The sequence below is a fragment of the Bufo bufo genome, chromosome 3 (assembly GCF_905171765.1).
Source record: "Bufo bufo chromosome 3, aBufBuf1.1, whole genome shotgun sequence".
NCBI classification, from domain to species: Eukaryota; Metazoa; Chordata; class Amphibia; order Anura; family Bufonidae; genus Bufo; species Bufo bufo.
In genome coordinates, this window is record NC_053391.1 from 248,161,266 (window position 1) to 248,177,048 (window position 15,783).

General features: G+C 43.9%; 1 protein-coding gene across 1 annotated transcript in view; it reads left to right on the forward strand.

Annotated features, from left to right (window-relative positions):
* The first annotated feature begins 8,718 nt into the window (after positions 1 to 8,718).
* The window catches only part of LOC120995090 (glutathione S-transferase Mu 4-like), a 100,537-nt gene continuing 93,472 nt past the window's right edge, over positions 8,719 to 15,783 (forward strand). The window contains exons 1-2 of the mRNA XM_040424083.1: positions 8,719 to 8,838; positions 8,921 to 8,996. Of these exons, the coding sequence (XP_040280017.1) occupies positions 8,806 to 8,838; positions 8,921 to 8,996 (109 nt within the window). The 5' untranslated portion in view covers positions 8,719 to 8,805. The remainder of the gene's footprint in view (positions 8,839 to 8,920; positions 8,997 to 15,783) is intronic.

Genomic DNA, 15,783 nt, shown 5'->3' on the forward strand with positions numbered 1-15,783 from the left:
AGATGGATCGGATCCGCAAAACGCATCCGGACGTCTGAATGAAGCCTTACAGGGGCGTGATCAATGACTGTGGTGATCACCCCATATAGACTCCCTGATCACCCCCCTGTCATTGATTACCCCCCTGTCATTGATCACCCCCCTGTAAAGCTCCATTCAGACGTCCGCATGATTTTTACGGATCCACTGATAGATGGATCGGATCCGCAAAACGCATCCGGACGTCTGAATGAAGCCTTACAGGGGCATGATCAATGACTGTGGTGATCACCCCATATAGACTCCCTGATCACCCCCCTGTAAAGCTCCATTCAGATGTCCGCATGATTTTTACGGATGCACTGATAGATGGATCGGATCCGCAAAACGCATCCGGACGTCTGAATGAAGCCTTACAGGGGCATGATCAATGATTGTGGTGATCACCCCATATAGACTCCCTGATCACCCCCCTGTCATTGATCACCCCCCTGTAAAGCTCCATTCAGATGTCCGCATGATTTTTACAGATGCACTGATAGATGGATCGGATCCGCAAAACGCATACGGACGTCTGAATGAAGCCTTACAGGGGCATGATCAATGACTGTGGTGATCACCCCCCTGTCATTGATTACCCCCCTGTAAAGCTCCATTCAGATGTCCGCATGATTTTTACGGATGCACTGATAGATGGATCGGATCCGCAAAACGCATCCGGACGTCTGAATGAAGCCTTACAGGGGCATGATCAATGACTGTGGTGATCACCCCCCTGTCATTGATTACCCCCCTGTAAAGCTCCATTCAGATGTCCGCATGATTTTTACGGATGCACTGATAGATGGATCGGATCCGCAAAACGCATCCGGACGTCTGAATGAAGCCTTACAGGGGCGTGATCAATGACTGTGGTTATCACCCCATATAGACTCCCTGATCACCCCCCTGTCATTGATTACACCCCTGTCATTGATCACCCCCCTGTAAAGCTCCATTCAGATGTCCGCATGATTTTTACGGATCCACTGATAGATGGATCGGATCCGCAAAACGCATCCGGACGTCTGAATGAAGCCTTACAGGGGCATGATCAATGACTGTGGTGATCACCCCATATAGACTCCCTGATCACCCCCCTGTCATTGATTACCCCCCTGTCATTGATTACCCCCCTGTAAAGCTCCATTCAGACGTCCGCATGATTTTTACGGATCCACTGATAGATGGATCGGATCCGCAAAACGCATCCGGACGTCTGAATGAAGCCTTACAGGGGCATGATCAATGACTGTGGTGATCACCCCATATAGACTCCCTGATCACCCCCCTGTCATTGATCACCCCCCCTGTCATTGATCACCCCCCCTGTCATTGATCACCCCTCTGTCAGGCTCCATTCAGACATTTTTTTGGCCCAAGTTAGCGGAATTATTATTTTTTTTTTCTTACAAAGTCTCATATTCCACTAACTTGTGTCAAAAAATAAAATCTCACATGAACTCACCATACCCCTCACGGAAACCAAATGCGTAAAATTTTTTAGACATTTATATTCCAGACTTCTTCTCACGCTTTAGGGCCCCTAGAATGCCAGGGCAGTATAAATACCCCACATGTGACCCCATTTCGGAAAGAAGACACCCCCAGGTATTCCGTGAGGGGCATATTGAGTCCATGAAAGATTGAAATTTTTGTCCCAAGTTAGCGGAACGGGAGACTTTGTGAGAAAAAAATTAAAAATATCAATTTCCGCTAACTTGTGCCAAAAAAAAAAAATTTCTATGAACTCGCCATGCCCCTCATTGAATACCTTGAGGTGTCTTCTTTCCAAAATGGGGTCACATGTGGGGTATCTATACTGCCCTGGCATTCTAGGGGCCCCAAAGCGTGAGAAGAAGTCTGGTATCCAAATGTCTAAAAATGCCCTCCTAAAAGGAATTTGGGCACCTTTGCGCATCTAGGCTGCAATAAAGTGTCACACATCTGGTATCGCCGTACTCAGGAGAAGTTGGGGAATGTGTTTTGGGGTGTCATTTTACATATACCCATGCTGGGTGAGAGAAATATCTTGGTCAAATGCCAACTTTGTATAAAAAAATGGTAAAAGTTGTCTTTTGCCAAGATATTTCTCTCACCCAGCAAGGGTATATGTAAAATGACACCCCAAAACACATTCCCCAACTTCTCCTGAATACGGCGATACCACATGTGTGACACTTTTTTGCAGCCTAGGTGGGCAAAGGGGCCCATATTCCAAAGAGCACCTTTAGGATTTCACAGGTCATTTACCTACTTACCACACATTAGGGCCCCTGGAAAATGCCAGGGCAGTATAACTACCCCACAAGTGACCCCATTTTGGAAAGAAGACACCCCAAGGTATTCCGTGAGGGGCATGGCAAGTTCCTAGAATTTTTTATTTTTTGTCACAAGTTAGTGGAAAATGCTGATTTTTTATTTATTTTTTCATACAAAGTCTCATATTCCACTAACTTGTGACAAAAAATAAAAACTTCCATGAACTCACTATGCCCATCAGCGAATACCTTGGGGTCTCTTCTTTCCAAAATGGGGTCACTTGTGGGGTAGTTATACTGCCCTGGCATTCTAGGGGCCCAAATGTGTGGTAAGGAGTTTGAAATCAAATTCTGTAAAAAATGACCTGTGAAATCCGAAAGGTGCTCTTTGGAATATGGGCCCCTTTGCCCACCTAGGCTGCAAAAAAGTGTCACACATCTGGTATCCCCGTACTCAGGAGAAGGTGGGGAATGTGTTTTGGGGTGTCATTTTACATATACCCCTGCTGGGTGAGAGAAATATCTTGGCAAAAGACAACTTTTCCCATTTTTTTATACAAAGTTGGCATTTGACCAAGATATTTATCTCACCCAGCATGGGTATATGTAAAAAGACACCCCAAAACACATTCCTCAACTTCTCCTGAATACAGAGATACCAGATGTGTGACACTTTTTTGCAGCCTAGGTGGGCAAAGGGGCCCATATTCCAAAGAGCACCTTTCGGATTTCACAGGTCATTTTTTACAGAATTTGATTTCAAACTCCTTACCACACATTCGGGCCCCTAGAATGCCAGGGCAGTATAACTACCCCACAAGTGACCCCATTTTGGAAAGAAGAGACCCCAAGGTATTCGCTGATGGGCATAGTGAGTTCATGGAAGTTTTTATTTTTTGTCACAAGTTAGTGGAATATGAGACTTTGTATGAAAAAAAATAAAAAAAAATAAAATCATCATTTTCCACTAACTTGTGACAAAAAATAAAAAATTCTAGGAACTTGCCATGCCCCTCACGGAATACCTTGGGGTGTCTTCTTTCCAAAATGGGGTCACTTGTGGGGTAGTTATACTGCCCTGGCATTCTAGGGGCCCGAATGTGTGGTAAGGAGTTTGAAATCAAATTCTGTAAAAAATGACCTGTGAAATCCGAAAGGTGCTCTTTGGAATATGGGCCCCTTTGCCCACCTAGGCTGCAAAAAAGTGTCACACATCTGGTATTGCCGTACTCAGGAGAAGGTGGGGAATGTGTTTTGGGGTGTCATTTTACATATACCCATGCTGGGTGAGAGAAATATCTTGGCAAAAGACAACTTTTCCCATTTTTTTATACAAAGTTGGCATTTGACCAAGATATTTATCTCACCCAGCATGGGTATATGTAAAATGACACCCCAAAACACATTCCTCAACTTCTCCTGAGTACGTAGATACCAGATGTGTGACACTTTTTTGCAGCCTAGGTGGGCAAAGGGGCCCGCATTCCAAAAGCACCTTTCGGATTTCACTGGTCATTTTTTACAGAATTTGATTTCAAACTCCTTACCACACATTTGGGCCCCTAGAATGCCAGGGCAGTATAACTACCCCACAAGTGACCCCATTTTGGAAAGAAGAGACCCCAAGGTATTTCGTGATGGGCATAGTGAGTTCATAGAAGTTTTTATTTTTTGTCACAAGTTAGTGGAATATGAGACTTTGTAGGAAAAAAAAATAAATAAAAAAAAATCATCATTTTCCGCTAACTTGTGACAAAAAATAAAAAGTTCTATGAACTCACTATGCCCATCAGCGAATACCTTAGGGTGTGTACTTTCCGAAATGGGGTCATTTGTGGGGTGTTTGTACTGTCTGGGCATTGTAGAACCTCAGGAAACATGACAGGTGCTCAGAAAGTCAGAGCTGCTTCAAAAAGCGGAAATTCACATTTTTGTACCATAGTTTGTAAACGCTATAACTTTTACCCAAACCATTTTTTTTTTACCCAAACATTTTTTTTTTATCAAAGACATGTAGAACTATAAATTTAGAGCAAAATTTCTATATGGATCTCGTTTTTTTTGCAAAATTTTACAACTGAAAGTGAAAAATGTCTTTTTTTTGCAAAAAAATCGTTAAATTTCGATTAATAACAAAAAAAGTAAAAATGTCAGCAGCAATGAAATACCACCAAATGAAAGCTCTATTAGTGAGAAGAAAAGGAGGTAAAATTCATTTGGGTGGTAAGTTGCATGACCGAGCAATAAACGGTGAAAGTAGTGTAGTGCCGATTTGTAAAAAAGGGCCTGGTCTTTAGGGGGGTATAAACCTGTGGTCCTTAAGTGGTTAAGATAGGTGATGGTTCCCAAAGGAGCCACTGTGGGTTTGGGGCAGTGTTTGATAATTTTATTAAGGTCCTCGATGTCCATGGGTTTCTTCATTAAGTGTTCTCCTATTGTTATGAAGGGTGCACTGAGTTCTACCTGTTCTTCTTTAGCTTCTATTCCCTTGCTGCGTGTGTGGTACTTATATTGTTCTGCAGCTTTCTGTTGTTTTTGACTGTATTTTGTTTTCTCTAGGTCGTCATGGACCTGCATAAATGTAGCACCTATATCTTCGTCCTGTATCTCCTGCATGCTTGGACATATGTGTACAGGGTTTAGTGTGAGATGGGGTGCAGGGGCGGACGGGACAGTGTAAGGTGGTGGGTTTGGCTTTTCAGACACGTCTTTTAATTCTGTTCTTTTCTCCATTTTATGTAACTGACTGTCATCTTTTGGAATCTTATTAGTTTTCCCTTTCTTCTTATTTGATGGTACATTGTACCAATGTGGGGCTATCTCCAACCATTGTTCACCCCCTTGTATCATGTAATCCATATTCCAGGACGGATCATGGTCAAAATGTGGCCATGCTTCTTTGTCTTCCAGACAAAGACCCTTTATCATGTCCATGTGGTACGGGCTATTATCGCCGTCCCTGGGAAAGGGGCTAGCAGCTTGCATGAACTCAGTCCATCCAGCTAAGTTATCCACCCATGGGTTAACTAGGAAGTAATTTGTGGGACTACACCGTGCAACATAAACTTTGCATGTTTCTCCCGTCTCAGGTTTGAGATAATTGGTTTTAGACTCTTGTGATCCCATTCCGTCTGATATTTTAATGATGCTACTTTCCTAGGACTGGCTGCACTGAACCTTTAAGGCTCAGAGAAATTAATCCTGTCAACTAGGCAAAGGACTCAGGTCTGATCACAATATATCAGAGAGTTTCATCAAACATATAATTTGTTGCTTTGGTCTGCTGCTTGTGTTCACCTATCTGCTGGTTAAAGGGTTTCTATCACTTCATATGACATAATTAGCTGGCAGACACTAGCGATCTGCTAGTGTCTGCTCTGGCCAACCATCCTACTATAATCACTTGTGGGGCAGCGGTTTAGCTAAAAAACTTACTTTTATAAATATGCTAATGAGCCTCTAGGTGCTATGTGGGCGTCATTAGCACCTAGAGGCTCCGTCTACCTTCATACACAGCGGCCGCCCAGCACGTCCCTCCAGCCCGCCCATGTCCTCCTCCGTGTGACGCAGCGGCCGAATTCTCGCGCATGCGCCGTGCGCGGCTGTATTCGGCGCATTAGAGATGTCTGAGCTCGGAGCGGTCAGACATTCAATGCGCATGCGCGGCTGTATTCGGCGCATGCGCATTGAATGTCTGACCGCTCCGAGCTCAGACATCTCTAATGCGCCGAATACAGCCGCGGACGGCGCATGCGCGAGAATTCGGCCGCTGCGTCACACGGAGGAGGACATGGGCGGGCTGGAGGGACGTGCTGGGCGGCCGCTGTGTATGAAGGTAGACGGAGCCTCTAGGTGCTAATGACGCCCACATAGCACCTAGAGGCTCATTAGCATATTTATAAAAGTTAGTTTTTTAGCAAAACCGCTGCCCCACAAGTGATTATAGTAGGATGGTTGGCCAGAGCAGACACTAGCAGATCGCTAGTGTCTGCCAGCTAATTATGTCATATGAAGTGATAGAAAGCCTTTAATGGATTGCTCCCAGCCGGGGGTGGGGCGTATTGCAGACCTCCGCAACACAGTAAAACAACAATGCAATGTCCTTAAAACTCTATGCAAATAGTGAACTTCAGTCCGTACACTTACCACCCGGACATCAGTATCCTTATATCAACTCTAATAATCTTATACTTTAAAACAGCTTTAAAAGGTAAAGAGTCAAACCAAGCTCCGTCTTTGTCTCCCTGAGACAATATTATCTAGTGCGCACTATATTTTCTCTGAGTGATCCTCACGGCGGACTCCCGGAGTCCCCGGGTCACTCCCCCAGACTCCCGGAGTCTGTACCCTGTATCCCTGATACAGTAATTATACTAGAAGTTGTAGGTTCTACTTACTAGATCGGGACGTGGTCCTCGGATCGGCCAGAGGACAATAACAGATGCCTTCCTTACCGAACACGAGGAAAACCTTCCCGATCCCGGACGCGAGCCCCCAACTGATAGGAATCTCTGAGTCCCACTTGGTACCCCTGGCACCAAACTTCTAGTATCGGCTTGGTTTGAGTCCTTTCTGACGTCAGGAGAGCGCTTCACTCAGTAGGTAATAAAAGACACAACAGTGATGTACTGAATGAACACTCTAAGGTTTATTTTTAATGCACACAGGTTATATAGAGGGGGCTTTACCCTCTTTATTAGCATCATCGTATGTTATGTATTTAACCTATCATATTAACACGTTTCATTCTGCAGTCAGAGAAATAGAAACAAAAACGGAACTTCCATATTAGGAATATTGTCCGGGAGTAGTGCCAAAGAGATAAGATTCAGGGTTACAGAGAATAGAAACCTTACAATATATTAGTTTCACAGCAATCAGAGTTAGTACCTAACATAGAAATGAAACTTCAGTAAAAGCAGAATTGATTTTGACATAATAAAGAACATGGATTCCTTTCACTGAGCACCACAGATTTATTTATTTGGGGGAAACCTGATGCACCGCTGATTTATTTATTTGGGGGAGACCTGAAGCCCCGCTGATTTATTTATTTGGGGGACCCTGAGCACTTCTGATTTATTTATTTGGGGGGGACTTGAAGCACCACTGAGTTATTTATTTGAGGGGTACCCTGAGCACCACTGATTTATTTTAATTTTTTGGGGGGGGGGGGGGTACTGTGAGCACCACTGAGTTATTTATTTGAGGGGTACTGTGCGCACCACAGATTTATTTTTTAGGGGGTATTTGTTGTTTATTATTTATTTTAAAGTTATTTATTTGGTTTACAAATATTTTGTATTTATGCAAAAGTTCTGTGGTTATGAATGAATACTTGTGTATTTGAATTAACATTTGGTGTATTGGTGTCTGTGCGTGTTTTTGGTGGGTCATCATAACAGTAGCAAAATTAGTTATGACGTAGCAAGGAAAAAAATGTAATGGTTGGGGGTCACCACAACATGAGGAACTGTATTAAGGGGTCACTGCTTTAGAAAGGTTGAGACCCACTGCTGTAGATGAACTCGTTTACCTTCCGATCCTGTGAACGCGCGCTCCTGTGTGAGCGCGTTCACAGGAAATCTCGCGTCTCGCCGATGCGTCCAGGAGGAATAACCCGGCCGCCCGCAGGACGCATTCCTGCGTTAGGCGGTCGGGAGCTGGTTAAGGATTAAAGAGGGACAGCGGGAAGTGGGCCAAAAAGAGGGACTGTCCCTCCAAAAGAGGGACACTTGTGAGGCATGAGTACACTACTGTACTTCTCTTCACATCTAAGGCTACTTTCACACTAGCGTTAATATTTTACGGTATTGAGATCCGTCATAGGGTCTCAATACCAGAAAAAAAGTTTCAGTTTTTTCCCTATTCATTCTCAATGGGGACAAAACGTAACTGAACAGAACGGAAAGCTCCAAAATGCATTCCGTTCTGTTCTCATACCGTAGAGAAAACCGCAGCATGCTGTAGTTTGCTTTCTGTCCTGGGATGTGGAGCAAGACGGATCCGTCATGACCCAGAATGCAAGTCAGTGGAGACAGATCCGTTTTCTCTGACACAATATAAAACGGATCCGTCCTCCATTGACTTTCAATGGAGTTCATGACGGATCCGTCTTGGCAATGTTAAAGATAATACAACCGGATCCGTTCATAACTGATGCAGACGGTTGTATTATCAGTAATGGAAGCGTTTTTGCTGAACCCTGAAGGATCCAGCAAAAACGCTAGTGTGAAAGTAGCCTTATGAAGCATTTTAATAGATTTGCAAGAGGGGTCAAAAAAGAGAACATATTTGATAGCCTGCCATTAAGCAGCACCAAGCATTCTGCTCACTTTCAGTATGTCTCCCGCTAAATAGCGCATTTTCCGGGTCTTCCTTCTCCTCAGTTCTAGGGAGCTGAGAAAGTGGAATGTGATTGGCTGGGAGCCAGCCACGAGTCACGTGAGGAGCCAGTGAGCAGAGTGCAGAGTGCAGTGAGCAGTGAGCAGTGAGCGGCGCTGGGGTTAGGACGTTACTGGTCAACATGATGATTCTCGGCTACTGGGACATACGCGGGGTGAGCGCTGTATACTTATACTGTATGAGGTAATAAAGGCCGTCCGGCGCCATCATAATATGTGTTGTCTTTACATCTGCAGCTCGGCCATGCAATCCGCCTGCTGCTGGAATACACCGGGACTCCCTTTGAAGAGAAGCGCTATGTGGAAGGGGACGGTGAGTTCACTTCAGGGCCAGCAGAGTCCAGCTCCTGAAGGAGTTCTCTGCCTGTGAGGAGGACATGTTGCGGGAATTGGGTGTGGCCTGCTACATAAGTTGGTGGAAGTCCTACACAACATAATATAAAATCTCCATTACACTGTATGCAAGAAAACCTGCCTGGAACAGCCCTCAGGAGGAAGCCATTCCTCCAAAATACTGTTGTGTTCTTCACACTGTAGTCACCCCACAGAACTGTGTCTGACAAAGCAGTATTAACCCCTTCAAGACTGAGCCAGTTTTCACCTTCCTGACAGAGCCTATTTGAGGAAATCTGACATGTCATTTTATACTTTCACATTAGCCCATGTGTGCCGCCGGAAGTCTGCTCTGGCCCCCCGGCCGCAGCATGGCAAACATGCCGAGAGGCGGCTGGACAAAAACTGCAGCATGCATTTAAGTGGGGGGAAAATGTCTGTGCGTCTTATAAAGTGAATACTTCGCTGGCCGCTATGCTGCACAGCGCGGCCAGCGAAGTATCAGTGTGAAGGGAGGAGGCGGGGACACTCATGGCGGGGCCCGGTGCAGTGACTCTACTCTAATACACCGGGCCCCGCAACTGTTAATAAACATTCAATCTGATCTATATAATTGTATACGCGCTGTACGGTACTTACTGTAGTACCGGAAGTATTGCATTAAGACGGCGCAGCGCCTGCCCCAGCTTCCTCTGTCATGCGCCGCTTGCCTGTTCATTCATAAAGTGAGATAAGCAGGCAGGCGGCGCATGAGGAGGGAGCTGGAGCAGGCGGCGCATGACCGAGGGAGATGCCGGTCTGCGTCGTCTTAATGTTATACTTCCGTTACTACAGTAAGTACCGTACAGCGCGTATACAATTAGATATAGATCAGATTGAATGTTTAACAGTTGCGGGGCCCGGTGTATTAGAGTAGAGTCACTGCACCGGGCCCCACCATGAGTGTCCCCGCCTCCTCCCTCCACACTGATGCATCTGATGGGGGATCTGTAGATGACACTTATGGGAATCTGTGGATGACATAAGTGTCATCCACAGAGCCCCCCATCAGTGTCATCCACAGAGCCCCCCATCAGTGTCATCCACAGAGCCCCCCATCAGTGTCATCCACAGAGCCCCCCATCAGTGTCATCCACAGAGCCCCCCATGAGTGTCATCCACAGAGCCCCCCATGAGTGTCATCCACAGAGCCCCCCATCAGTGTCATCCACAGAGCCCCCCATCAGTGTCATCCACAGAGCCCCCCCATCAGTGTCCGGATGCCTGCGATTTTCACGCAACCCCATTCATTTCTATGGGGCCTGCGTTACGTGAAAAACGCACAAAGAGGAGCATGCTGCGATTTTCACGCAATGCACAAGTGATGCGTGAAAATCACCGCTCGTGTGCACAGCCCCATAGAAATGAATGGGTCAGGATTCAGTGCGGGTGCAATGTGTTCACCTCACGCATCGCATCCGCGCGGAATACTCGCCCTAAGGCCCCTTTCACACGAGCAAGTTTTCTGCGCGGGTGCAATGCGTGACGTGAACGCATAGCACCCGCACTGAATCCTGACCCATTCATTTCAATGGGTCTGTGTACATGAGCGTTGTTTTTCACGCATCAGTTCTGCGTTGCGTGAAAATCGCAGCATGTCCTATATTCTGCGTTTTTTCACGCAGCCCTGGTCCCATAGAAGTGATTGGGGCTGCGTGAAAAACGCATTGCATCCGCAAGCAAGTGCGGGTGCAATGCGTTTTTCACTGATGGTTGCTAAGAGATGTTGTTTGTAAACCTTCAGTTTTTTATCACGCGCGTGAAAAATGCATCAAAACGCATTGCACCAGCGCGGAAAAAACTGAACAACTGCACGCAATCGCAGACAAAACTGACTGAACTTGCTTGCAAAATAGTGCGAGTTTCACTGAACGCACCCTGAACGCATCCGGACCTAATCAGTCACGCTCGTGTGAAAGAGGCCTTAATCCCAGTATTGTACCGAAAAAAGTATTGAATCTTCGATACCTAGTGCTTCCCTACACTGGCCTACAGTTTCCAGCCTCAGGGCATCAATAAGTTACCGTAAATGTACTTCAAAATGGTGTCATGCAAAAAAACAAGCTGTCATATGGCTGCAATGACAGAAAAATTAAAAAATTCAATGATGTTTTTTGAAATGCTGTGGCAGGACATGCTATTGTTGTATAAAACAGGGTGGATAAAAATCAATGATTTAAAAAAAAAAAAAATAATAATAAAAATATTACCATCCAAAGGTTATTCCATCATGAAATAAAGATTAGTTTTTTAATTATGTAGAATAAGGCTGTACGTGGACTCCCATATTGTTGAATGGATTAGGCAGTGGCTGAGGGACAGACAACAGAGGGTTGTAGTCAATAGAGTATATTCAGACCAAGGTCTTGTTACCAGTGGGGTACCTCAGGGATCTGTTCTGGGACCCATATTGTTTAATATCTTTATCAGCGAAATTGCAGAAGGCCTCGATGGTAAGGTGTGTCTTTTTGCTGATGACACAAGGATTTGTAACAGGGTTGATGTTCCTGGAGGGATACACCAAATGGAAAAGGACTTAGGAAAACTAGAGGAATGGTCAAAAATCTGGCAACTAAAATTTTATGTTGATAAGTGCAAGATAATGCACCTGGGGCGTAAAAACCCAAGAGCAGAATATAAAATCAGTGATACAGTCCTAACCTCAGTATCTGAGGAAAGGGATTTAGGGGTCATTATTTCAGAAGACTTAAAGGTAGGCAGATAATGTCATAGAGCAGCACGAAATGCTAGCAGAATGCTTGGGTGTATAGGGAGAGGCATTACCAGTAGAAAGAGGGAGGTGCTCATGCCGCTCTACAGAGCACTAGTGAGACCTCATTTGGAGTATGGTGCTCAGTACTGGAGACCATATCTCCAGAAGGATATTGATACTTTGGAGAGAGTTCAGAGAAGAGCTACTAAACTAGTACATGGATTGCAGGATAAAACTTACCAGGAAAGATTAAAGGACCTTAACATGTATAGCTTGGAAGAAAGACGAGACAGAGGGGATATGATAGAAACTTTTAAATACATAAAGGGAATCAACAAGGTAAAAGAGGAGAGCATATTTAAAAGAAGAAAAACTGCTACAAGAGGACATAGTTTTAAATTAGAGGGGCAAAGGTTTAAAAGTAATATCAGGAAGTATTACTTTACTGAGAGAGTAGTGGATGCATGGAATAGCCTTCCTGCAGAAGTGGTAGCTGCAAATACAGTGAAGGAGTTTAAGCATGCATGGGATAGACATAAGGCCATCCGTCATATATAATAGGGCCATAGTATTCAGTATATTGGGCAGACTAGATGGGCCGAATGGTTCTTATCTGCCGACACATTCTATGTTTCTATATGTGCAATTTTTTTGGTAAATAAATTCCATTAATCCATTCACAATGTCATGCTCTTCCAGAGGTTTTTTTAAGATTATTGTGCAGTTTCTCTGCCTACAAGATATTATCACAGATGCTTGGTTTACTTTTGCAGTTCTCAAAACTGAATTTGACTCAGCAGAGATCACATGCCTCTTCTTCACAGCAAAAATGTTATAACATGAACAGAGTTGAGAAAAATACCTTAATCCTAACTTCTACAAACCTATGAATGCAGAATCAACCTAATCAAACTAATATGAAAAGTTATTCTAAAAAATCTTCATCTACTTGCATATTATAAGTTATACCAGCAAGAATTAGTCTTTATGTAGAAAACTATGATTTAAATCAAATCCACCCTGGTGTAAAATGTAAAAACAACTATAGTTTTTTGGTATCGTTAGGGATGAGCGAATCGACTTCCGAAGTTGATTTGCATAAAACTTTGTTAGAATACTGTACGGAGTAAGCACTCCGTACAGTATTAGAATGTATTGGCTCCGATGAGCCAAAGTTATTACTTTGCGAAGTCTCGCAAGACTTTGGGTAAGAACTTCAAAAATTAATTTCTACTGTTAAAAACCTTTTCCCGAACTCGGGTTCGATACCACTTGAAAATATCTATATAAATAAAGAAATAACTAACTTTGGCGCCAGCTCCATACAGTATTTTAGCGAAGTTTTATGCGAATCAGCTTAGGATGTTTCATCCGAAGACGATTCGCTCATCCCTAGTTGCAATTGTTGTGATCTGTAGAGTGAAAGTAGCTCATTAGTTATGCTACACAAAATTTAATACATGAAATCAGTGATATAGAGATATGTATATATGCCCCGGTAATACTGTGTGTGTGTGTATATTATATATATGTGTATATTTTTTATATATATATATATATATATATATATATATATATATATATATATATATATATATATATATATCTCTCACCCGTAATGACCCGCAGTCGCGGGTGCCCCTCCCCCCCCCCAGCTATTGAATCCTTTTGCAGGCGCATGCACACGTAACAGTGACAGGGGAACAAAGAGCTCCCCTGCCCTTGAATGCTGCGTACCTCCGATGCTGTAATTACAGCGCCAGAGGTACGAGGTCTCTTCAAAGGCAGGAGGATCAAAGCGATCCTCCGCCAGGATGCGCGGGCTGGTGCGGTGATGTCATATCACTGCGCCAGCCCATGTGCATATGCCTGCAGGCGTTCTCGGGAGCGAGCGCCGCCAGATTTAAATAGTCCGGCTGCAGAGTGCTCCTGAGTGGAGCCCAGCAACCCAAGCAAGAATTAACCCCTGGAAAACGAGCATACAAGCGAGGATCTTCCCCTAGGAACGAGCATTAACCCCTGGAGAACCCTTGGATGGCTGAGTAACTCTTTCCTTACCCCCTAGACCAACGAGCATTAACCACTACATTATGCCTACAAAATCACCCCTACAATATCACCCACTGCATTAACCCTTTCGTATCCCACTGCGACCAATATTATTGTCCCATTGCATTAACCCTTTTATTCCCAAACCCCTGCAGTACCCTATAACACCATATCCCTTTAACCTCTGCATTAGGCCTCTTTCACATGGGTGTGTGCCTCCTGGTCGTGCTGCAGCCCACAAAATGCGGGCCGCAATGCATGAGCTCAGGCCGTGGGGCAGCCGTAGCGGATCGCGGACCCACTCCGTAGTGCTTCTGTAGGGTTCCGTTCCGCACCATTCCGCATCTCTGGATTTGCGGACCCATTAAAGTGAATGGTCCGCATCCGTGATGCAGAATGCCCACAGAATGGCACCCGTGTATTGCGGATCTGCAAATGCCCGTGTGAAAGAGGCCTTACCCTGTTCCTGGATTTACCCCTGCAGTATCCTTATCACTGCATTTAACCCCTGCATTGGACCCTGTAACCCGTGTGTTGTGTAACCCCTTGTAGGGACAGTCTAGCGTTAGGTGGGAGGGTGCTGCTGCGGTTACGTGTGTGAGTGTATGTCTAGCTAGATTTTTGGGGTGGAATTAAAGTTGGGATTGTATAGTGTTTAGTGTAATTAGGTTTATTATTGGTCTTAGTGTATTACCGTATATAAGTATATATATTTATATAACCATTGATATAAATATATATACATATAGTAGAAAAAATTGACTGTAGACGTGTTATTGTTTTAATAGAAATTTTATTAAAATACTGTATATAGTGTTTTGTTGCCGCTGTAATTCGGCACACTCAGTTCAGGAAAAGTTAGAGTATCGGGTAGAATAAAGGAAATAGTCAAAGTCAGCAATAGATGACTATGCCTATTTATTAATATGAATCCAAAATATGAATAATATTTTCCTTTTTCAGTATCCCAACTGATAACTTTAAAAATACAATTCATCCTGCCAAAAACTAGTTCTTATACGGCTATGTCAAATGCAAAACTGCATTTTACGGCTGTCTGAATGTGAAAAAACGAAAACATTTCTGTGGCCTTAACACAAACCTAGTACTTTAGGGGATAAAGTTATACCCTATCTACAGGATAGGGTATAACTAACTGACCAGTGGGCGTCTGACTTCTGGGAACACCTGACTGAAGCCAATGGTTGGATGCAGAAGACCATGCCCATGCTGGGGAGGAAGTAAACAAGCCACAGACCGGATGATGGACACGCGGGAGCTGGCGTGCAGGACCAGATCGGCAGGAAGCAGGTGAGTTTGTTTCTTTCCACAAGAGAGGTGAGGCTGTGAACATCGGTTCAGTATTCCCAGAAAACCCCAGGAAAGCCTTATTTGTGTGGCATCTTCTTCACCTTTTTTCCTACATTCCCCCTTTCTTTGCTTGCAGGTTTTCTGTGAATGGATATGAAATGACTTACTCTACAGCTAGAACATTAATAATAAAGGCTTTGCCTTTGATAACACTGGGGGAGATTTATCAAACTGATGTAAAGTAGAACTGGCTTAGTTACCCATAACAACCAATTGGGTTCCACCTTTCATTTTTCAGAGCTCCTTTGTTTTTTCCCTTTAAAATTTTCTATGAATTTTTTTTTTTTTTTTAAAGATGAACAAACGTTTATAAATCAAACCATAAAATGTGACCTAGGAAAAATATATTCAAATCTGCAGTTTAATGGTGTTGATATTAAAGTGGTTTTCTCATCTGAGATATTGGTGGCATATTGGACTTCCTTAGAAATCAATAGATACCATGCCCCACATCCGCTGAGCGATCTCCTTCACAAACCTGTTTTGGAGAGAAGCGATATACCATCAAAGTCCCAGATGACACAACTCCTTTAAGCAATTACTGAGATCCAGAAATCATAAATCACCTTTCTGTGCCACTAATAATTCTGTATTT